The sequence below is a fragment of the Xenopus tropicalis genome, chromosome 7, assembly GCF_000004195.4.
Source record: "Xenopus tropicalis strain Nigerian chromosome 7, UCB_Xtro_10.0, whole genome shotgun sequence".
NCBI classification, from domain to species: Eukaryota; Metazoa; Chordata; class Amphibia; order Anura; family Pipidae; genus Xenopus; species Xenopus tropicalis.
The window spans coordinates 23,769,787-23,793,956 of record NC_030683.2 but is presented as its reverse complement, the minus strand read 5'-3'; the positions used below and the strand labels follow the sequence as shown (position 1 = coordinate 23,793,956).

The 24,170-nt window shown below is 40.2% G+C and overlaps 1 protein-coding gene across 14 annotated transcripts; it reads left to right on the top strand.

Moving 5' to 3' along the window:
- The first annotated feature begins 262 nt into the window (after positions 1-262).
- mki67 (marker of proliferation Ki-67) lies at positions 263-24,170 on the top strand. 14 transcript variants are annotated; one of them, XM_031905889.1, is made up of 23 exons: positions 483-674; positions 5,283-5,395; positions 6,009-6,090; positions 6,428-6,543; positions 7,253-7,316; positions 7,638-7,668; positions 7,986-8,648; positions 8,773-9,014; positions 10,039-10,109; positions 10,143-11,383; positions 11,556-11,665; positions 12,476-12,647; positions 13,917-14,048; positions 15,202-16,052; positions 16,148-16,193; positions 16,816-16,980; positions 17,216-17,395; positions 17,490-17,672; positions 17,910-18,086; positions 19,005-19,322; positions 19,425-19,514; positions 19,908-21,461; positions 22,363-24,170. In XM_031905889.1, the coding sequence occupies exons 2-23, from the start codon at positions 5,304-5,306 to the stop codon at positions 22,479-22,481; spliced, it is 6,699 nt and encodes a 2,232-aa protein (XP_031761749.1). In that variant the 5' UTR covers positions 483-674; positions 5,283-5,303; the 3' UTR covers positions 22,482-24,170. The 14 variants fall into 14 exon arrangements, with proteins under 14 accessions (XP_031761746.1, XP_031761749.1, XP_031761754.1 ...); XM_031905894.1 differs by having other exon boundaries at positions 10,039-10,386; positions 10,519-11,383; XM_031905888.1 differs by having other exon boundaries at positions 10,039-10,538; positions 10,572-11,383.

Below are 24,170 nucleotides of genomic sequence, written 5' to 3'. Positions count from 1 at the left end.
ATTTATAACGTAAAGAGCAGCTCTGTGGTAACACAAGGCGCAATATAGTGCGCTACCCAAGCTTCTATTGAACATTGCTCATGTTTTATTCCTTTGGCTCACGAAGCTCAGACATTTCTCTTTTACTTTTTGTTTTCTCATTTTATTTAAATCAACCTGCATTTCTAGCACATTTCCCCGCTAAACTCCCGCCCACGGATCCCAATTTAGCGCCGCCCCTTAGTACGTCACGCCCAGCAGCCAATGGCCCGGCTTCGCGCGAGAATTCGAATTCTTTTCGAATTCATTAAAAATCAGAAAGGTGTGCGTGCGCCCAGCTAAAATAGTTCGGCGCGGTGACAGCTCCTGACTTCCCGAAGCAGGTAAGTTACGAAAGATACCGCCTACGGTTTTATCCACATAACATAATAACTAGAAGCGCACGTAGTTCATGTTGCGTAGTTTTTTTTTTATGTAGTTTGAGGTTTATGTGGTTAAGGCTTGCGAGGGAGCGGAAGGATACGCAGAGTGTGAGGGAAGTACACTAGTGGTGTCGCTTTGCCGCGGCGCTTCGCGCCTGCGCAGTGTAATTGCTACAGAGTCTCTGGAAACGGACGTGTCACGGTACTTGGAGGTCCGGCTGCTTTGTCGTTAATGGACTAAACGGAGAAGGGAAACGAAACTTCAGTGTCCAGGTCGGTGACCGCCGCTTGTCCCTCTTAGCGGCCCGTAGCCACAGGAGTTCTGGGACTTCGCTTCCCTCAGTGGCAGGAGCCCGCCAATTTGCTCCCGGCTTTGTCTCCCAGCCGCCCGGTTCCTTTATAGGCGCCCTCGGTGCGTGTGTCTCCCCTCAGCCTCATGTGCGAGTGTGCGACTACCGGTGCCCTCTGTGTGTGTGTGTGTGTGTGTGTGTGCGCTACCGGTGCTACATGTGCTGTCACAGCGGCCGCCTCTCTGTTTATTTCTCCCACAGCCGCACGCTGGGGCCGAGCCTCCATTAACCCGTGCGATTCCTGCCTATAGCCGCACTGCTGCTCCATACACTCTCACTGGCTACCGGGGCCCCTCATCAGCAACACATGGGCAATACTGGCTACTTAGATTGTAAGCTCTACGGGGCAGGGCCTCCTTCCTACTGTGTCTCGTACCATATGGCACTTACTCCCTGTGTATTTATACTTATTTATTGTATTTATTATAACACTTGTCCTGCCTGTGTGTATATTGTAAGATTGTACATCCCTGCATACCCTTGTAGTGCTTTATACATAGTTATATATACTATGGGTAGTTTAAATGCCACCTGGCTGCATGTATACCAGTGTAGTCTGCATCATGCCCACCGCTGCACAGCTATTGAGAACTTTATATATACTATGGGTAATTTAAATGCCACCTGGCTGTATACCAGTGTAGTCTGCATCATGCCCACTGCTGCACAGCAATTCAGAAAGTTATATATTCTATGGGTAGTTTAAATGCCACCTGGCTGCATGTATACCAGTGTAGTCTGCATCATGCCCACTGCTGCACAGCAATTCAGAAAGTTATATATTCTATGGGTAGTTTAAATGCCACCTGGCTGCATGTATACCAGTGTAGGCTGCATCATGCCCACCGCTGCACAGTTAGAGAAAGTTATATATTCTATGGGTAGTTTAAATGCCACCTGGCTGCATGTATACCAGTGTAGGCTGCATCATGCCCACCGCTGCACAGTTAGAGAAAGTTATATATTCTATGGGTAGTTTAAATGCCACCTGGCTGCATGTATACCAGTGTAGTCTGCATCATGCCCACCGCTGCACAGCTATTCAGAAAGTTATATATACTATGGGTAGTTTAAATGCCACCTGGCTGCATGTATTTCAGTGTAGTCTGCATCATGCCCACTGCTGCACAGCTATTCAGAAAGTTATATATACTATGGGTAGTTTAAATGCCACCTGGCTGCATGTATACCAGTGTAGTCTGCATCATGCCCACTGCTGCACAGTTATTGAGAAAGTTATATATACTATGGGTAGTTTAAATGCCACCTGGCTGCATGTATACCAGTGTAGTCTGCATCATGCCCACCGCTGCACAGCTATTGAGAAAGTTATATATACTATGGGTAGTTTAAATGCCACCTGGCTGCATGTATACCAGTGTAGTCTGCATCATGCCCACCGCTGCACAGTTATTCAGAAAGTTATATATACTATGGGTAGTTTAAATGCCACCTGGCTGCATGTATACCAGTGTAGTCTGCATCATGCCCACTGCTGCACAGCAATTCAGAAAGTTATATATACTATGGGTAGTTTAAATGCCACCTGGCTGCATGTATACCAGTGTAGTCTGCATCATGCCCACCGCTGCACAGCTATTGAGAAAGTTATATATACTATGGGTAGTTTAAATGCCACCTGGCTGCATGTATACCAGTGTAGTCTGCATCATGCCCACCGCTGCACAGCTATTCAGCATCTGTTTAATTTGTTCAGTGTCAGCATTTTAAAGCTAATTCACTAGGTCACATGGTACTTTTTTTTTTTTTAAAGAGACGCATTGGTGTGTAACATACATGGCACAGTATGACTAGTATAGATAGTATAGTGCAGGGGTTCGCTACCTGTTGGTCAGGGACCCCTTTGGGGGTCTAATGACCCTTTCACAGGGGTCGCCTAACAACATCAGAAAACACATATTTCCGATGGTCTTAGGAATAATTTTATGGTTGGGGGTCACCACAACATGAGGAACTGTATTAAAGGGTCACAGCATTAGGAAGGTTGAGAACCACTGGTATAGTGTATGTGTGTATATGTGTGTGTGTGTGTGTATATATATATATATTATAGTATAGTATTACTATAATATGCCCATAATTAGCATTTTCTGATATTTCTAAAGTTGTCAATTGTGTGTGGCAGACTTGTGCCCAAATAAGTGGCATTGTGCATTATTGGCCAGTGGTTGGATTGGTTTTTAGCCCAAGTGCCACTTTGACAGTCTGGCCTTTGGTCAGGGACCCCCGCTGAGTGCAGATGAAATGAGTATAGATATAGCAGGGGTCCCCAACCTTTCTTATGCATAAGCTACAGTCAAATGTAAAAAGACTTGGAGAGCAACACAAGCATCATAAAAGTTCATGGAGGAGCCGAATAAGGGCTAAGATTGGCTATTAGGCAGCCTCTATGCACACTATCGGCTTACAGGGGACTTTATTTGGTAGGAAATCCTATTTTAATTCAACCAAAACTTACCCCCAAGTCAGGAATTCAAAAATAACTCCCTGGTTTGGGGGCACTGAGAGCAACATCCAAGGGGTTGGGGAGCAACATGTTGCCCCTGAGCCACTGGTTGGGGATCACTGAGATACAGGAACATATAACTGCACTGCGCACTGTTAACTATGATAAAAATCCATAAAGCGTGTTTAGGCAGGCTATAGGCATAGGTAGTTTGCCTCTTTTGGCACAGTTTCCAATGGGGGGTGGGGAAGCCTTCTGCACTGGGGAAAAAAATACAGATTTATGTCCCTGCTGTGACCCATGTGTATGCACTGATAGAAACACAATTATTGTCTATAAGTTTCATACAGAAACTGCGAAAAAGCTGTTCACAGTGAGGAGAAAAGTTTGACATTAGCCCAAAGTGGACTGTACCCTTGTATGGGTTTGGTGCCAACTATAAAGCAGCCTCTCCTGTAATGTTGCCTGGAACGGGGGGCAATACTTCTACCCTACCTTATTTTAAAATTAGCTATGGTTTGAAATGGCAGGGGGAGCAGATAAGCAATTTGGACTGAAGCCAAGTGTTCTTGCTTTGCGCAAGCCGTTTTAAAAAAGACAAATATTCACAGGGTGGGGTAAATTTGTGAGGCACCATATAGTGAATACATTTGCTTGTTTATGCTAGCCATACATTTATTTATTGTAAGACTTAAAGTTTCTTGTGGTTATTGTGTATGGCCTCCCCTGCCAATATATAACTGATGTACTACAAATATTGGTTGGGTAGGAGGCTGGACTGTTTTGAGGAGTCGTCTACCAATTTACTATGTCTGACTGCATCAGCAGATAAGGAAGAGGAGCCGCTAATAGTGTTTACTTCATGCAGTATTCATGGCTGACTGTAAAAATACATGGCGTGTCATGCACAAGTAGTGCGCTTTAAATTTATAATATACTTAAACCACAAAATCCAGCATGCACAGCACTTGGTGTGAAACAAAGTATTCAATGTATCTGCTCTGACACATGCCTTCATCAGGAACATTTAAACAGGCACCAAAAGTTAACCATATGCCATTATTTCTGTGCCCATCGACTGTGTGATGTCAAACATCATTGGTGTAAACATTTAGCGAAAACACAAGTGAGATGGGGAAATACTGCTAAATATATTAAAAATCTAGGCAGTCCTGTAAATACAACCATGCACACCCTGGTTTACTAAAAATGTAAGAAATACCTTAACAGTCATCTCTGGCCAAGGCTTAGCAGTCAATGCCCAACTCACCTGTCACCCAGTTCCAGAATATGAAATAGTGGGACACTATAGCGATACTCACACCTACTCCTGTCAGTCCTTTCTGGTCAATGGACATCTAGGCCAATAGACATGTAGTCACAGTGGCATCTAACACACAACCCCTTTTGAGTGCACCCTCTATTTTAAATATGCTGTAGAGCAGGGATCCCAACCTTTTTTACATGTGAGCCACAGTCGGGTATAAAAAGTGTTTGGGAGCCACACACACATTGAAAAAGTTCCTTCAGCGTCCAAATTAAGGCCTGATTAGCTATTTGGTAGCCCCATGTGGACTGCTAGCCTGCAGAAGCCTCTGCTTGGAGTTAAACTGAGCCCCTCTGCTTTCAAAACTTGTCCCCAAGCCAGAAATTTAAAAATAGACTGAGTTTGAGGCCTCTGGGAGCAACCTCAAAGGGGTGGTGAGCAACATGTTGCCCCCCACCAGCCATTGGTTGGTGATCACTGCTGTAGTGTAGAGCATGCTAGGATCCCACAAATGATCAGATTGCTCTTCCAAAGTTAGAGGTTTATCTTATTTACCTGCCAGCGTGAAAGCACCATGTTTCAAGAGATATAATAAGCAATAAGGAAATTCTTAGCCAACTTTTTAATTGAAATTCCTCAAAAGTGTTCTTTGGCATAAAATGTAGGCAATGCATAATGACACTTATATGTAATAAACATAATGTACTTCAGATAAAAGCTGATATGTTCCCCCGGAAGGTACATAATATTGTTCTATACTTATCATTAACTGGTGCCACTTTCTTGCCCATCTGTAGGTAAGATTGCCTTATTGGAGGATGCCACTTTTTGGGGAAATTGTTGTGATAAAAAGGAATGGCACAGATGGTACCCATTTTCCACTTACTGCAACTACTTGTCTGTTTGGAAGGTAAGTTTTTTTTTTTTCCCTTTATGCAAAGTGCAATTAGCTTACTATTTGCATGGCTGAAGAATTCTTTAGCTTTTTAAAATTGAAATCGGGCAAGCTGCAAAAAACTGGCTATAGCCCAGTGTGCCATTGTCCTAGAAAGACAGCATTATGACCTCTTATGGGTTCAGAAAAACAAAGGACTGCCTTACATAGTGTTGGTGAAAGTGGTTACTGTGAAGATAACAAACTCCCTACTTTTTTACTACTTTGATTTTTGCAGTCCATGTACAAGGTTATTTATGCAAAGACAGTATGAATAAAACATTGCACATTTTATAAGGCTTTCTATACAGAATCAAATTCGTAGTTAATCGTTGGTCCTCTTATATACAACATATTGTATTGTCCCTTTATGGTTCAGTTCCAATTCACAAAACTAAGTACAATTGCAGATTGTCATTACTGCTACCTGTATCACAATATGGGCTGTGGCGCGCACACACAAGGTTTACTCTAATAACTTCTTTATTTTTATTTTTGCTGACGTACTTGTTTTGTGTACACACTCAGGCACAGTAATACAGATTACAAGCCACACTTGAAGAAATAACCTGTTTTCTTTTCATTACAGAAAATCAGAATGTGATATCCGCATTCAGCTACCACATGTCTCCAAAGAGCATTGCAGAGTTGAAGTCAAAGCAAACAAAGAGGTAACACCATGATTATATTTTAGTTTTTTTATGCTGGCCTCAGACCAAAATAAATCCCTACACAAGTCATACTGGATAAGCGGTTACCTTTTTTGATACATAGCCATATTTTACAAGAAAACATGCATCCGATCCTAGCCAATGTTGGGGCTGATGCACGGTCAGTTTCTTCTATCTTAAATGGTGACGAAGCAGTCTGAAAACTGCTAGTTTAAAACTTTATTCTGTTACAGTGGAATAACAAATATTTTGTGTGGTTTAAGATACATTTGTTCTGTTAAATATTCCTTTTTTGCTGACAATTACAATTTACATAAAATCTGGTGGAACTTTTTAGGTTTTTGTCATCAACTTAAGTACCGTCAATCCGACACAGTTAAATGGAATAGCAGTTCAGCAACCTGAGGTCCTTAAACATGGAGATGTAATTACTATAATTGATCGTTCTTTCAGGTATGTTGTCTTATTTTTAAAATCTGCCTGTCTATAATTAAATTATTTGAACCTTGAAACATCTTAATTTAAAAGGGATCAAAGAGAATTCTTTTGAAAAGAATCCCAAAGTACCCCTAGAGCTACCACATTTAGTGTGCTTAAAGCCTGCTGTGCTATAGGTTTTATTCATCAATGACTTATTTAAAAGACCCTTTTAACCTAATCTATAAGATGCCTTAAATTTAATTAACTTTTGGTGGCCATATCTTAAATATACTGAACATTATCTTCTGTAATTATTATTCAAAGGATGACCTATTAGGTGGATAGCAGAACTCTTAATTGTGTTGCGAGGTCTATCTATTTAGTGTTTGAGTCCGTTGTAGTAAGTTTCTAAGCACCTACAGAGTGGTCACATTAATTAATGTTCAGGCCCAGAAGTTATGGTCTGGGAGCACTGATAAGTATACAATCGGTAGTCTTTTTATGGTAATCACTATTTCTCTAGGGGACACAGGAGACCTATGGGATAAAGCTCCATCCTCCAGGTGGCAGGACACTTGATTGACATGCCATGATTACTCCAGCTTTACCCCTAGCATTTCCTCTTTCCAATCAGTTTTTCAAGTGTCCTGTCATGCATTTGACCTGTGCATCTAGGACATGTCCTCTTCGGCCAATTAATCTGCCATCTCTGAAATTTAATGCAAATGGTTATTTTTCATAGATTTGAACAACCACAGACGAACCCTCGCAGTCAGTCCACAGGAGGAAATTCTCTAAGTAGCAAGGTAAAATCATTGATTCTTTCTCTTTATTTTTGTGTATAGTGTATACCTATATAAATACATGCAAACGTACTTTAAAAAAAAATTGTATTACTTCTCAGTACTTTGTTTATCGCTCAGTTCTGCTATTTCTATAATGCAAAGCTTTGAGTGTATTGCAGTATATTTATCGTATAGTTTATATTAAATGCTTTTATGTCGTTCTCCAATCTACAAAATGCTAGGAATTATGTCAGTTATATAATATAATGGAAGCCTTAGCTTTAAAAAATTACAGACCTTTTCAGTATGCTATAACTAAATGTTTTGGTTTTTTTTTTAAAGTTGGTCGAAGATGAACAGCCATCAATCAAAGGTATGTTTTCCTTATACCAATATTAAAAGGCTTGAAATGTTAAAGTGAAAATACCGCCTGTGCCGAGTTGGCACTGCAGCTCTGCACAGCGGATGCCACTGCTACAAAGGAGACTATAGTTCTATAGATTGTGCCCATGACATCCGGACACAGCTTGCCACTGCTTTCCCTGACAATTCTGCAACAAATGTTCAGCTGCCATTAATTGTAGTTTAAGCCACAAAAGCAATAAATTTATGTGAAGCCTTTTTTTTTTTTTTTCCTGTCATGTAAACAAACGTCTGTTGTATCACAACCATTGCACATTTTATTCACAGGTAAAGCGAGTAAGCTCACTCGGAAGTCAGAAGGAAATGTATCTAGGACCACCCACTCTCGCCTCTCTCTTCCAATATCACCACATAGACGATCTTCAAGAGAGAAGAGAGATTTGTCACCTTTTGGTGAATTGTACGAGATGCTTAAAAGTAAAGAGTTAAATCTAGAGCATGCAAAAACACCAGCAAAGCTAAACATGGAGAATGGAGATCATATCAGTACTCCTGTCACAACTAGAAGGAGCGTTGGAAATGCTAAAGAAACGCAAGAGTTGAGCATTGGAGAATTGCAGTTTGAAGGTCAGGAACTTCATGTTGAATCGGCAACCTTGTCAGAGAAAACTGCCAGTGCCTTAAAAAGTCCATCTAGAGGGCGTCAGTCCACTCTGTCAAAACAAGAGCAACAAAGGCTTAGTGGTAAAAGAGTCTCTCCTGCCAAATCTGAGCTGCTTCTTAAAGATACAGCTAGCTTTCAAGATAATGGGCAAAAACAGACCAATGACAAGCTCACTCCAAATCGGAGACGTAGTACTTCCAATGAACCTGCTCAAGATGTGCAAATGACACCTGGAAAATCTGGAGGTTCCGTTTCACCTCGGTCCAGAAACATGTCTCCAAAATCAGCATCTCCCAAAGGCTTGCACAAGAACGTTAAAGGATCAGGTGAGAAATTAGTTTGTTTTTTTGTACCACACAGTGGAATCCTTAAATACAAGGCCCTTTCTTTAAAGCTAAACCATATTTCCTTAATGCAGTTTTTAATAGTTTTTTTGTTTTATTCAAATAGCTAAAGTCTCAAACCCACGACAAAAACGACGTAGTTCTGAGCTTGATTTGCCTGAGCCAACTCCAAAAAGAAAAAGGGTCTCATTTGGAGGACATCTAAGTCCAGAGCTTTTTGATAAAAGGCTTCCTCCCAACTCTCCTCTTAAAAGAGGTGCAACACCTGCTAGGCGGAGCTTATCACTTGTCACGCCTCTTGCACTTATGCGAAAGAGCTTTGGTGGTTTCAGGCAAACCGCAATTAAGGTAGGGTTTTTATGCTCCTAGTTTCTTTTTCTTAAAGTACGTACCTGCTAGAATGTTTATTGCTATTCTAAATGTCCTAGAGCATAATGCAACTGAAAATGTATCCGTGATTAGTGTTAATATTTATTAGTAGTTTACCAGTTGCAGTACACTTTATGGCTAATGTCAGATTGGATAAGTTTTTAGATGCAAATTAAAACCTCTGAGGAAGATTACCACAGCTGTTATTATTTATTGTCTACGCTGCGGGTGTCCTACAATTTCAGGCAACTAACTAAGCAACTAACACTGTCATCTTACCTTTCCCAAGAATCTCTAGTGTAGACTGATACATGATATGCATCGTAGAGTTACTGCATATATGATTTTCTAAATTCAGAAATGTTAGTCTCTAAACACCTGCAAAAGAGAAGTAAAACGGTAGTGCAGTGCTACATTTTTTTTCCCAGGGTCTGTTCATTTTTTTTTTCTTAAAAGGAGGACCCGCCTAGGGAAAAAAACTTGGATATTACCTGCATTTGGGTATACCGAATATATATTTGCACTGTGCACTGAATCAGGCTTTTCTTGTTTAAAGGTTCAGTGCAGTAACATGAATGGTCTGCTTGTGAGTTCACCCTTTTACACAGGATTCATTTTGCTTTAGTTTTCCTCCTTGATCTTTGTAGAAAAAAATGTGTATTATATGTTGCGGTAGGCCACAAAAAACTTCTTAATGGCCACACCTGTATTTAAACCACATGAGGTTTTTTTTATTATAGGTATCGGAATGGCTTTGGTATAGTCATTTTAATACTGCCCTGCAGTAATTGGAAATAAATTAGTATGTAGCCCTGCAATAAACAGTGTAAATAAGCCATCTGCCATAAGTTGTGGTTAAAATATAACTGCCTGGAATATGTATTATGATAAGTGTGCAGACTTTCAAGTCCTTACAGCTACTAAACTGTTGTAAACTCATACTTATAATTGAAAAACAATAATACATTTTGCCATGACTAATAAATCTTTACTTTATGTTAAGGAAACTTTTGAGCCTGGCACTGACTTAGCACTCTTCAAGGGATCTCCAGCCAAGAAGTCACCATCCAAGAGGTCGCCCGCCAAGGGGGCATCCCCGGCCAAGAGGTCGCCCGCCAAGGGGGCATCCCCGGCCAAGAGGTCGCCCGCCAAGGGGGCATCCCCGGCCAAGAGGTCGCCCGCCAAGGGGGCATCCCCGGCCAAGAGGTCGCCCGCCAAGGGGGCATCCCCGGCCAAGAGGTCGCCCGCCAAGGGGGCATCCCCGGCCAAGAGGTCGCCCGCCAAGGGGGCATCCCCGGCCAAGAGGTCGCCCGCCAAGGGGGCATCCCCGGCCAAGAGGTCGCCCGCCAAGGTAGCTACCCCGGCCAAGAGGTCGCCAGCCAAGGTAGCTACCCCGGCCAAGAGGTCGCCAGCAAAGGCGGCATCCCCAGCCAAGAGGTCGCCGGCCAAGGCGGCTACCCCGGCCAAGAGGTCGCCGGCAAAGGGGGCATCCCCTGCCAGGAGGTCGCCCGCCAAGGCAGCTACCCCTGCCAGGAGGTCGCCCGCCAAGGCAGCTACCCCTGCCAGGAGGTCGCCGGCCAAGGCAGCTACCCCGGCCAAGAGGTCGCCGGCAAAGGGGGCATCCCCTGCCAAGAGGTCGCCGGCCAAGGCGGCATCCCCTGCCAGGAGGTCGCCGGCCAAGGCGGCTACCCCTGCCAGGAGGTCGCCGGCCAAGGCGGCTACCCCTGCCAGGAGGTCGCCGGCCAAGGCGGCTACCCCTGCCAGGAGGTCGCCGGCCAAGGCGGCTACCCCTGCCAGGAGGTCGCCGGCCAAGGCGGCTACCCCTGCCAAGAGGTCGCCGGCCAAGGCGGCTACCCCGGCCAAGAGGTCGCCGGCCAAGGCGGCTACCCCGGCCAAGAGGTCGCCGGCCAAGAGGTCGCCGGCCAAGGCGGCTACCCCGGCCAAGAGGTCGCCGGCCAAGGCGGCTACCCCGGCCAAGAGGTCGCCGGCCAAGGCGGCTACCCCGGCCAAGAGGTCACCAGCCAAGGCAGCTACCCCTGCCAAGAGGTCGCCAGTCAAGGCAGCTACCCCTGCCAAGAGGTCTCCTGCCTCAGCAACCCCTGCCAAGAGGTCTCCTGCTTCTACTTATACAAAAGGACGTTTCTCAATTTCACGAATTGATACACCACCGCAAATAGATGTCCATGCTCCTAACACTGAGAAAAATGAACTCTCTGCACAAACACCCAGAAAATCACGGAAGTCAATATCATTAAAGAAAACGCCAGGAAGAAGAAGTAGAAAACTTGAATCTTTTGAAATTTTGCGTTCCAGGCGAAGAAGTGGGGCAACTGAAGCTAACTTGCTTGGTAAGTTATTTATAGTTGCCAAAATAAACATTAAGCTGATGTCTTTAGACAGTACTTGGTAGGAACAAAATAAACGAGTAAAAATTGCTTGTCAATGTGGAGTGTTATGCTGTAAATCCATTTTGAGACATACTGCCTATATATTAGGCTTTATTTGTGGATCTTTTTCCAGTTGCAAAATCATGGGCTGATGTTGTAAGAAGCGGTGTTCCAAAAAATCAGAAGAAATCTGAAAAGCATGCTCGCAAAGCAGTACCTACCAAGAGAAAGCCAAAGCCAAAGGTATTTATTTCTACATATTTCACAGTTCCGGTGATCATAATTTCCTATTGGTGTTGTAATGTAATACTTTTTTATTACATGTGTCTGGCATAGGTATTTTAAAATCTGGCATCCTGTATAGGTGTTGTGTGTGGAGGCTCCTGAACAGCTTCAAAGTTAGCAGTCTGTATTAATCAGCTCTATGGATTACTGCTGGCAGTCAAGCACTTAGTAGTAAAAGGTACCTATTGGGAGAGGATTGTTTGTCAAAATAGGATATTAGAGCTCACCACAGAAAAATTCACCCTTTTTTTTTTATTCGGTTCTATAGAATTTTTAGAAGTGTATTTATCAAGTTGTGAACAGTTACCCATTGATAAATACGCTTGTAAAGATCCAATAGGAAGTGGGTGAATTTTTTTCTATATAGTATTACTTTCCCCCAATCAGTGTGGGTTCTATTAGCCTACACTGCAATTTGCTATGACTAGGAGCCCTTTTAATCAAATAATCTAAAGCAGACTTTCAGTGAGGGCTGCCACAAATTTCCTGTATTGGTAATTCTTCGGTACCTCCATGTCTTTTAGGTACCTATACACTTTTTTTTAAAATACAGAATTTATTTATTTTAAATCAAAATAACATTTTGATGGAAACAGGTGCTATAATTATGTTAGTCAGGCATAATCCCCTATATATTTTCACACGTTCATTTTTCTGTAAAAACTAGTTTGAAGCTGTAAACATGCACATAAATGCACAACAATCGACAGTTTTGATTTATCGGCATCAGTGCAGATAGCTTTCTTATATTTAAACTTTTGCTTTTAGACGCCAGCACGAAGAATTATTGACCGAATTGGCACAGGACATGCTGATTCTCCTGCCACAATCCTTGTTGGAAGAGCTCATACAAGAACTGTCGACCTAACTGGATATGTTCCTAAAATTGTTCAAAACCAAGCAATAAAAATCACCAATGACCAAAATGAAAGCTTTACAGGTAGGCTTTTAAACTCATTTTTGACACCAGAAATGATCTGTGCTATTACTGAGGCTCATGTTGTATTGTAAGATAAATGGGCGTGTTTTAACAGGTGTTTTTATGAACAACCCCACTCCCTTCTTTTAAGTAAGAAGTATCTTGTATTCTTGCACTAGACAGGAAAATAAAACCACTTTCACTTTCCAACTTCCTGTTCTGCTGTTTTCAGAAGAGAACTGACAAAACAAATTTTCAGTCCTCCAAATAAACCCTTTGCACAATGATCAGCTCCTTTACTATTTAAAAACATATCCATGAGTACCCCCTGGTGAAAGACCCTTTTTGTTTCCAAATTATGATGCAAATGGTTAAAGGAACAGTAACACCAAAAAATGAAAGAGCTTTAAAGTAATAAAAATATAATGCACTGTGCCCTGCACTGGTAAAACTGGTGTGTTTGCTACAGTAACACTACTATAATTTATATAATAAGCTGCTGTGTAGCCATGGGGGCAGCCATTCAAGCTGGACAAAAAAGCACGGGTTACAAAGCAGATAACAGAAGTTCTGTAGAATACAATAGTGTTTTATCTGTTATCTGCTATGTGCCTGTGCCTTTTCTCCTTTGAATGGCTGCCTCCATGGCTACACAGCAGCTTATTTATATAAATTATAGTAGACTTTCTGAAGTAAACACACAACTTTTACCAGTGCAGGGCAGCAGCACATTATATTTTAGTTACGTTTATACACTTTAATTTTTTGGTGTTACTGTTCGTTTAAAAGCTAATTCTGCTCCATTTCGAAGTCCATAATTAACCAGTAAAATCTGTATTTGAAGGACATCTTCAAAATATATATTTCCACTGAAGCTGCCGATTAAGACTCAACAGGGGAAAACGATGCTTAAGCAGTGGTGTATTTGGGGGGAATATTTGTGAGTGTAAACATATTTTTGGCTCAGATTTGCACTGACCAAAACGAGGTTAATACACATTTCACTCATTTCACACCATAAAACACCATAAAAACATAATTTTTTACCAATAACCACCACTGAAGGATTGTCTGAACCTGGTGTCTTTTCTTTGAATTGCATGCCATTTTAAAGAAGCAACAACATTTTTAAAGCAATAAAAGAAATATTCTAAAAAGCAAATAAAAAAGCTTTAGCAGTGGGAAATTAAATGTTTAATTCCTGCAAGAAACCTTTACCATGGAAGCCTTGTTATGTAGACATTTCAGGTCTATAACCGATCAGTAAGTGTAAGCCTGTTTTTAATTTAGGTTTGAGTGAGTTGTTTAATACCCCTGCACATGTGAAACCAAGGAGAAGTGGTCGCTCAGGAGGCCTTCCGATGGAAACTCCGCAATCTATAATTGTTGATATGTCACTGATGAAGACTCCAGAGGAATTAGGTTAGTATTTTTCTTAAATATCACATTTTTCTTCTGGCTCAATCTACCTGTAGGAAGTGAATAGACAGGTCGCAGACAATAATAAGCTGAAAGCCTGCTGTCTAAATTGCTAATATCTTTAAAGCAACTACAGATAGAAATTTAAATTACAAAAGTGCTCACAGCTTTACTTAAGTAAATTTACATCAGTTAATTTTTTTGTGTAAAGATCCCCTTTAAGGTTGCTGACTTATGAGTGTCGTATTCAGAATATTTACTTTTTAAAAACTGTCTCTTGTTATAATTGCGTATACCCGGGTGTAGCAGCACTGTACAGTTATAGCTACTAAGTGGGTTATTCAAAAATTCAAACATTAAGGTAGTTTTTAGATATTGTACTTAGTTCTCCTTTAAATTGAACAAAAAGGAGAACTAAACTCTAGAGATATGAATATGGCTAGAAATGCCAAATTTTATATACTAAACTGACCGCACCAGCTTTAAGTTTCAGCATCTCTATAGTAGTAATGATTTGGCTTTTACAGTTTGCCATAGGAGCTCCCCACCTTGGATTTTGTTAGAACTGTCTGGGACAGTGCATATACTCAGCAGCTGTTGAGAAGCTTAGCTTAGGGGTTGTCGCAAATTATCAAGCAGAAAATGAAGTTGGTTTGTCATATAAACTGATGTTACAGGTCTGAATATTCAGTTGATGCTAATTGCACTGGTTTTAGAGCAGCCATTTAATGTGAATCAAAATGAATTACTAATCAGGTTTACACGTGTTACATTTGTATTCTAGAACATTTCTAGCTTAGTTAAACTGTAGTTCTAATTTTAGCCTAAATATGATTGAATAGAGCAGCAGAATTGTATGCACTGAACTGAATGTAATGACCCAGTGATCCAGTAGTGAAATATGTTCCATGTGTTCAAAGTTGTCCACTGTAACAGGTTATCCGACTAAAGGGCTGTGATCTGTGTCTTGGATTGATACAGGAGCCCAAGACATAATGTGTTGCATGTATAGGCTGATTCTTTATTTCATAACAATGTGGCACTAATTTAGCTAGTTTGCAAATAAACATCATAATTTAAATGGATTTTACATCAAATTCTTAATGCCTTTGCCATATGTTACGTAATGTAATAATTTTTGTCCTCCACTGTATAGGTGAAATGGTGGTTTCTCCAATTAATGGTAGCCCTGCTACAACACAGAAGAAACAGTACAGTCGTGACGCAGTATCTCGTCTTCTAAGTCCTGTGACGCCAGCATCAGAAGAACAGATATCCGAAGCTTCCAAAGACACTCAGTTGGTTGTAAAAGAGACAGCCACATTAAATGAAACCCGTTTTATAAAAAAGGGTGCAAAGGCACAGATGAAAAAAAGAGGAACAATGGGTTTGACTGGTGTAAAAAGGATTATGAGAACACCAAAACAAAAAGGAAAGCAGGTTATTGATCCTGTGGCGCTAAAGAAAATGTTGAGAACACCAAAACAAGTTGAATCACTTCCTGTAGAGTCCTCTGGCCCTAATGATCTAGTTGGACTGAAGGAAATCATGAAAACTCCAAAAGTAAAAGGGCAACCAGTGGAGGATATGACTGGCATAGCACGCATCATGAAGACCCCAAGACGCAAGCAACAACCAGTAGAAGATATGGCTGGTATTAAACGTATTATGAAGACTCCTAAACAGAAAGGGACGCCTGTTGAGGATATGACCGGAATCAAGCGTATTATGACGACCCCCAAGGAGAAAGGGCAACCCGTGGAGGACATGGTGGGAATCAAACGTATTATGACAACCCCCAAGGAGAAAGGGCAACCCGTGGAGGACATGGTGGGAATCAAACGCATTATGAGAACCCCCAAGGAGAAAGGGCAACCTGTGGAGGATATGGAAGGTTTAAGTCAGATTATGAGAACACCAACTGAAAATACTCACCCAATAGAAGAAATATTTGGGATGAAACAACTAATAAAGACTCCTCCAAAGAGAGCACTTGGTGTTAGAGAGGTATTTTTTTAGTTTAGACCTATCCAGTTTCTCCTGCCTATATTCTAAAGTTGAAATTGGACATGTTTTACATGCTGGCCTTTGTTCTCTTTCAGGGCACGTCTGGGACACCATCACAATCTGGCAAAAAGGCTACTCTGTGTAAGTAGATTTCATTACCGAAAATGAATAAATAAGAACTACCTGGTACAAGTGTCAATTGGGCATATTCTACACATTATTTATGTATGTTTTATTTTCTATATTGTATGTCAAGCACTCTTTCACCTTTACAGCTGTATTCTACACTATGTACTCAGCACTGAGTGAGGGGACTTGGAGCTTGAGTGCATTGTTGCTGTGTGAAGTGATTTTCTTGGGGAAAGAATAGTGACCTTCTAAAAATCAAGTTGTTTTCTAGAATTTAAGCATATTGAATCCATAGGAAAACATTACAGTTTAGAGAGGAAAGGACCACAGACACAAGCACAAGTTGATGAAACATCCACTGCTGTTTGGGTGCCTGTGCAATGCCTGTATCCTTTCAGGCTGATAATTTGTTTTTTGGCAACAGCAAAACCACTGCTTTGGGACCTAGCTGGCCTTGTATGTTTGCTGCAATCTACCTGTCACTGTACACTCTGGAGACTTAGATCCAAATCTGCTTAGATGCAGAATTCTTAACCTGACCACCTGGTTCTGATTTAACCACTTAACTTAAACAAGATGTAGGCTTTTATCACGAATTGTAGTTTGCACCAGTCCTTCTGTTTTGTTTTTACAGTTCAGACTAATCAAAAATCGGCACAAGAAGAAGCATTGCCAAAACTTACTTTGGAGAAAAATAATGAAAGCGAGGTTGCTGTACAAACTGACAGAGAAACTGAAAAATCTAAACCAACCCCCAAAAGAGGTCGACCTGCCAAGGCTAGTGTGAAGCTTGCTTCAGGTGAATGTTTTCAAATTTTATTTTTAAAGTTGTAGTGTAAATAAACCAGCTGTTGCAGACAGTTCTGCAGGAGAAAATGAGTTATCCATTTTTTTTCCTGCTGCTGCAGTGGGCTGTGCATCAAGGGTTTTTATTAAAATGATTTATTTAGATAAAGCAGGGTTTTACCTACGTTTGTTCAGGGATATTCCTTTAAATAACTTGGCTCTTAAATTGGAATGTCTTTGAATTATAGATGGTGGGAAGCCTGTTGATAATGGCACATCTACACATGAAACACACCCAGAAGAAAGCAGCAGAGAGGCTTCTCTCCAAGTACTGGCTAGTGATGATAAATCCTCCACAGCTGCTGATAAAGCCACCCCAGCCAAACGAAGAGGTCGTCCATCCAAGTCCAGTTTGAGTGGTTCACCAGGTAAACCAAATAGTATTTTAAACTAGGAATATTTTTTTGGATGGTTCTTTGGTTTCTTCTTAGGCTTTTTAATAATTGTAGTTAAACTTTATAGGTGGTGGAAATTCTGTTGAAAACAACACATTCAGACATGAAAAAAATCCGGAAGAAGCCGCTCCTCTACAGGTACTCTCCACTGAAAATACTTCATCCTTGGGTGATGATAAAGCTACTCCAGCTAAAAGAGGTCGTCCATGCAAACGTGGTATGAGTAAGTCACCAGCATCTAGTAATAAAGGTAAGAAAAGTTGGAGGTTTTTTTTTTTCATTTATTTAAAAATTAGTGCAATACTAGTGACTCGGCTAAACTCTTGAGTGTTAACCTTTTGATTTAGAAGGCATTGCTTTTGGGTGATAATTTAGTTCCTAAATTACTGTTGTGTTTAAAATTTACATCTTGAAGGGTTTTTATTAATAGATAAATACTGCTCTGTGACTTTGGGCTTTTAAATAATTCCAGTTCCCATAATTATAGATAAGTCTGTTGAAAAGAATAGTACACCAGAGCATGAAAAGAACCTGGAAGAAAGCAATGAAGGAACATCTCTACAGGTACAGACCATTGAAGATGCTTCTTCCACTAGTGCTGATAAAGCCACTCCGGCCAAAAGAAGAGGTCGTCCAGCTAAACGCAGCTTGAGTCATTCACCAGGTAAGACCCAGTCCTTACATTCATGACTTTACAGGTTCAAATGTAAAACTCTTGGAAATATTATTTGACTTGAATTCGTGTAGATTCTAAAATTTTGGTTTTGTCAGTCATCCATTCTTTGCCCATTTCAACCATCTCAAATTTAAAGCTCACTCTAGTTTCTGGGGGCCACTGATTTTAAGGAATATAAACATAGTCCTGACAGAGTTTTATTTATTAACACCACTATCTGGCTGCTAGCTTTAATGATCCTCATAGCCTAAAAGAAAGAAATATAACTCAGTTTAGTTATGAAGTGATTTATACCATAGTCTACTGCATACAAAGTTTCTAATTTAACATGTCAGCAATTACATGAATGAGTCCTTGGAGACTTACTATCCATACTAATACCGGAACATGTTTCTGCATCAGGCATGTAGCCCATGTTGAAAGAGTATCTTGAACATTTGGGGCCAGTGTTATGAAGGACACCCTGAGTGAATTCCTTAACTTATTATTGCTTGAGGGAAAGGCTCGGGCAATCATAAATGTGCCCATAAATGTTTACCTCCTAATTGATTTTTCTTAGGAGATTTTAGGAAAATAAGTTTGGCTACTCGTAATTCTCTTCTACAAATGATACATCATTTTACTTGATCCTGATTTCAGTGTAACTGTCCCTCTATCTGCAAGTGAGTTGAAAGAGGAGCAGATTATGTGCAGTGTTCATGTGGAGAGAGGGGCGTGTGAATTGCATTTGGCTATGAACTTTATACTGTTAATGGTTAAAACAATCATTTTTTACTATTATGCAGTTGTGTAGAGCATGCTTATGTGAAACTTGTGTGTATAGTAATAACTTTGTTGGCATACTTTATATGCCAATGTATATCATATTGTCATAACCTATATCATGGTTTTCCCTGAAATATTTAGGTTTAGAAAAACCTGTTGTAGATGTTCCAGAAGACCTAAGCACCAGCAATGAGGTCTCTAATATTCCTGAAGGATCAAGTCATATCAATACAGACCAAGAGAACAATGTTGATTTACCAATGGAAAAAGAGTCTGAACCGTTAAATCTAAATATTGGAGCGAAAAAAGTCACTAAGAAATCTCAGAGAAAGAAAGTCACAGAAGAGTCTGTTCAAATAGCAGTGGAAAACTTGGTTGTTGAACAAGATGATGAAAAATCTGCTCCCCAAAGACGACGAGGAAGACCTCAAAGGGGTGGTCTTTCATCTACCACTGAAGGTAATTACCTAAATAGACAGAGCTGTTATATATGTACTTTGGTCGACGTCTATTTTCCCAGTTTGTTTGCTATGAATTAATAACTATTTAATGCAACACTAGTTTTAGACGAAGCATTACCAGAAGAGCCTCCAACAAACAGACGAACTGGCAGGGGCCGAAAGATTGCAGAAGTGGCAAAACCGCAACAAGGTAAGAGAATGTGCCTTGTAGATTCCAAAATCTTTATGGACCCTGAAGGTCAAAGTACTTTTTCTGGTGTCCTTTCATTTGAACTCCATTCCTTTAATTCATATTAATCATTTATTGTGAAACTGCAGGTGGTTTAATAGTGCCATAAGGAGAGTTTTCTGGCAATTTTCCCATTTTATGCACCATGAGGAAATTTTTATGCCCAGTGTTTAAATCATATGGGGGAAAACACCCCAGCACACCTTTAGAGTTTTACATGTTGCTCTTCTTGATGGGACTGTTGAGTTAAGAGTTCATACACAACAGATAAGTTGTAAGTACCTAAATGTTGCATCTCAAAGTAAATCGATTCCATTTCGTCTTTAATATATATGTATGATTCTTTATTTTCAGTCAGTACAAGTGTTGAAGAATCTCAAGAAGTAAGAAACGAGGAACTCTCAGCAACTAAGACTCAGACTAAGTCTACCAGGCATCAAAAAGCTGTATCTGAAGACTCTACAGTTACAGCAACTAAGAAGCCACGTGGAAGGCAACCTAAAGTGGACAGAGAACAGAAAGCTGCTGAGGAGGAAAATACTGTGGAGAAATCACTTACAGAACTGCCAGGAGATTCAGCTTTAGTCAACAATGTAACGCCATCTGTGAGAAGGGGTAGGCGAGCAAGAGGCAATGCAAATGCTGTGACTGAAACAGTCGTAACTGAAGCAAATTTGCCTGACTTGACAAACAATATCGTTTTACATAAAGAGCAAGAAAGCTCCAGTCAAGCATCTCCAGAAGCCAAAACTCAAAGAGGAAAAAGGAAAAATCTTAAAAATACAAACGTTGATTCTGTAAGCAACTCTGCTGAAACAGATGTTGCAACATTAGAATTAGAAGAGAGACCTAACAAAAGATCTACACGTGGTGTTAGAGGCACACAGCAAGTTGATGAGCTTAAAGAACCAAAAGGAAAAAAAGCAAAAGTAGAACATGTGCCCAAACCTGCTGAACTAGTTCATATACAGGAGAATCTAGCTAAAGAGAATGCATCTAGGGCGAAATCTGTGCAGTGGCACCCTCTTCTGACTGTTAAGGGGACACCTGAAAAGAATACTGAAGAGACTGTTAAGAATCTTGCAGATGAAGAAGCTCCGGTCAGTGCAGTAAAATCTAGAGGAAGGAGGCGGCAAGAAGTAAAAGAATCTGTTCCAGCAAAACGATCGCGTTCAAGAAGGGAGGAAAATAATGCAGAGGCATTAACTTCTAGTAGTACAACAGCTGATGCAGTTCCTATTGCTTTGGTTGCCAGTGAAAGTACTGAAACTCCTAAGAATAAGAGAGGACGGAGGAAAGCAAACACACAATTAGAGAAAGTTACTGATTCAGATCTTTCAGTGACAGAGGTTTCCTCTAAGCTAGACCTAGTGCCAGAGGTTGTAAACGAAAAGGCCGTAAACAAACGAAACACAGGTAAAAGAAACCTCAAGTCTTCATCTGATAGTGATTCTAGTAGTAAAGCTGTTGAACCAGTGCTGGAGACTATTACCCAAAAGCGTGGACGAAGAGGAGCAGCAGCCAAAAGTCTAGATTCTGAGACTACTGAAGTTAAAACTGTTGAGTCTGCTGAAAATGTAACTTCAAATAAAAGAAGGGGAAGAGCACCAAGTCAAAAAACCAACAATCCTGAAACTAGCAAAACCACTACTGAACCTGTTAATAAAAATCAAGCAACTGAAGCTGTAGCCAAAAATACAGATAATGCAGAAAGTCCTCCTAAATCAAGAAGAGGCTTAAAAAGAAAGGCAGCCACCACTGATGTTCCGGAAGGCAACACATCAGTAAGTGAAAATGGACCCCGTGCCAATGTAAGAGAAAGCACAAGAGGAGCTTCAAGGCAAAAAACTGCAGCAAAAGAAAATCCAGTGGTTGTTGAAGAATCACCAGCAAAGAAAAAGAGAACAGGTAAATTGTCTCATTTGATTTTAAGTTTAATATGTTTGAAAGATTTTTTTTTTTAGTTCATCTGACCATAAATCAAAGTCCTTAGACCTAAGAATATTTTCAGTTCAAGGCAAGGCAGTCAGATTTCTCCCTGCAAAATACTTGAGCAGCAACAATCCTTCTAATTGAAGGAAAACTCTACCCCAAACAATGTAGGTCTCTATAAAATATATTGCATAGACAAGCGCATATGTAAAACCCTGCTTCATCTAAATAAACCATTTTCATATAAATATACTTTTTTAGAGTGTGTGCTATTGGGTAATCCTAAATCAAGATATGCCATTTTAAGTATTAAGGGCCACCCCTGGGATCACAGGATGCACAGTACACACAAACAATGCGCAAATGCATGCTAGGCCACATCAGCCAATGAATGGACAGTTCTGCATTTTGCTTCCGCACTACTTTCTGTTATAATTAGAGCTGCATTATTTCCTGTCAGCTGATCTTGAGGGAGCACACAGCCCTAAATGGTGGGTCAAGGGAAAGGGTGTAAAAGGGCAATATTAACTGATATATACTAGTTTGATAAAATTCTTTAATAGGTCACTAAATCAGCTGTCTGTTGGTTAAGTGTTCATTCTGGTTGTATAGTTATTAGACCACACCACAATTCTGACATTCTTTCAGATAGTTATCATAGTAGGTGCCTGTGCAGACATTTGAGAGATGACCACATCAAAGTTGATGTGGTCATCAACCCACCAGGATTTTTAACTTGTCTAGTTGCCCCACAGAGAGGGCCTATTCATGGGCCAGATAAGCTACTGGAATCTGCAACGTAATTCTGCCCATGTATGGCCATCTAAGTAAAGAGCCTGTAATGTATAAATATATGTATTTTTTTTTGTCCTGCTAGAGCCATCTTCCAGTCCTGCTCAGAAAGGAGGAAAAACAAGAGCCACTGCAGCAAAACGGAAAAATGAGAAACCAACAGAAGTTGTAAAGACAAGGCAAACATTGCGCACACGGAAATAGACCCAGAAGTTTTTATACATTTAATTCCTGCCAAGCTAAAGTTTCGTCCAATAATTGGATTCAAATCCACTGAGTGATTTTATGTAATTTTAAATATTTCTATTTCTGTAGCACTGCATTTTTTTTCCTGAAAAAATTGTACATTTTATATTTTTATTCTGTACATTTTATATCTTATTTTGTCAAAGTTGAAAGCTTTACATTTCAGACAGCTATGGCTTATTACAGTTAAGAAAACTGCTTACTATTTTCATTGTCTGTTTTTATATGGCGTGTTAGTGTTAGATTGTTGTAAGTCATTCTGAATAAACATGCCAGCGCCTTTCTTAATATAGGTCTTATATTTGTGCTTTATAATAAAATGTAATGGAGTGATTTGGATTCACAGTATCGATCGATATGCTTCTTTTCATTCTGTGGATATTGTATTAAAGTCTTTTGACTTTACGTTTGGATTATATATCCGAAATTCACATTCAAGTCTTAAGCCTGGATTATAATCAGAATTTTGTTTTGTGTATAGTTTGTAGTTGATGTAATGATTCTTGATATGTATGCATTGTGTGCTCAGCGGGTTGTTAATATGCATAACTGTTTTAAGGATCTGATTCATTTAAACCTCTGTACAATTGTTAAAGATTTGTGATGCACCTTTTTTTAAAAAAAAAAATATTTAAAATTGTCAGATCAATATCCTTAACGATGTCGGATTATTTAAAAATATGTATTGTAGTGCATCTCTGTTCGTTCTTCAGGGGGCGGGGTTTTTACATTCATTTTGTTTGGCCAATGATTATTAGTAACACTGCTATTTTGTAATGGTGAACTGAGCAACAAGAATGTCCACTCTGCAGAGAAGAGAATGTATCCACTCAATTAAGATTTTAAATGGTTTTTAGTAACTTTTTTTTTTACTGTAACTGCCATTAATATTTAATAACTGGGGTCTTTTTTTTTTTTTGCGAGTTGATCTGTTGCAGTTTGCATTAATAGGCACTTAGCATTTTGAGTAGACTTATTAGCCATGACGTTTTAGCGTATTGCAGAACTGGGAGAAAGTGAGGTGTGGAGAGTTGAGTAATATTCTGAATTGTCTAAGGGCATAAGCCCACTGTTAAAAGGAAGGCAGTCGTGTTGCGATACAAATGCTTGTCCTGACTTCCAGCTAAACAGCCAAAGATATGACAATACATGAGGGTTGTGGGAGCAAACCTAGTAACTTAAATAAAAAATTCAGATTCACCTGGGCCAAGATGGTCTCTCTATGATGTGTCTAATTAGTGGTGATACAGAATTTTTACAAATCATGTAACCCTGCCCCCCCCTTTTTTTTTTTAAGGTAAGCTGAGCAAGAAAGTATAAACCCTAAATATGTTAAACATGCCACATACTAATGCAGTATCAAAAGTCTGGAGTCGTAATCGTTTGGTACTAATCTCTCAAATTTTCCGTCACCTGCAGAGGCTATGTTGCCAGTATTGTTATATGCAAAGCTTTCGTTGTCAAACTTGTGTGGCTGTATCACTCTGAAAGGCATTTTCCATAACCAACACCCTCCATCTCTTGAGTCTAGTGCTGAATTCCTGCATTTGACCGTATAAACTATGGTCTTTTACATATAATCCTGTTGTTTCAAGTGCACAAAAGGGGGTAATTGTTCTCAGAATTGCCTTGTCTTTCGTTAGTTTT

Coding starts and splice junctions, on each gene's coding strand:
- mki67 (XM_031905886.1), top strand. CDS start 5,304: ATGCCACTTTTTGGGGAAATTGTTGTGATAAAAAGGAATGGCACAGAT. Junction 7,669..7,985: donor TGAACAGCCATCAATCAAAG/GTATGTTTTCCT, acceptor TTTTATTCACAG/GTAAAGCGAGTAAGCTCACT. Junction 16,981..17,215: donor TAGTGTGAAGCTTGCTTCAG/GTGAATGTTTTC, acceptor TTTGAATTATAG/ATGGTGGGAAGCCTGTTGAT.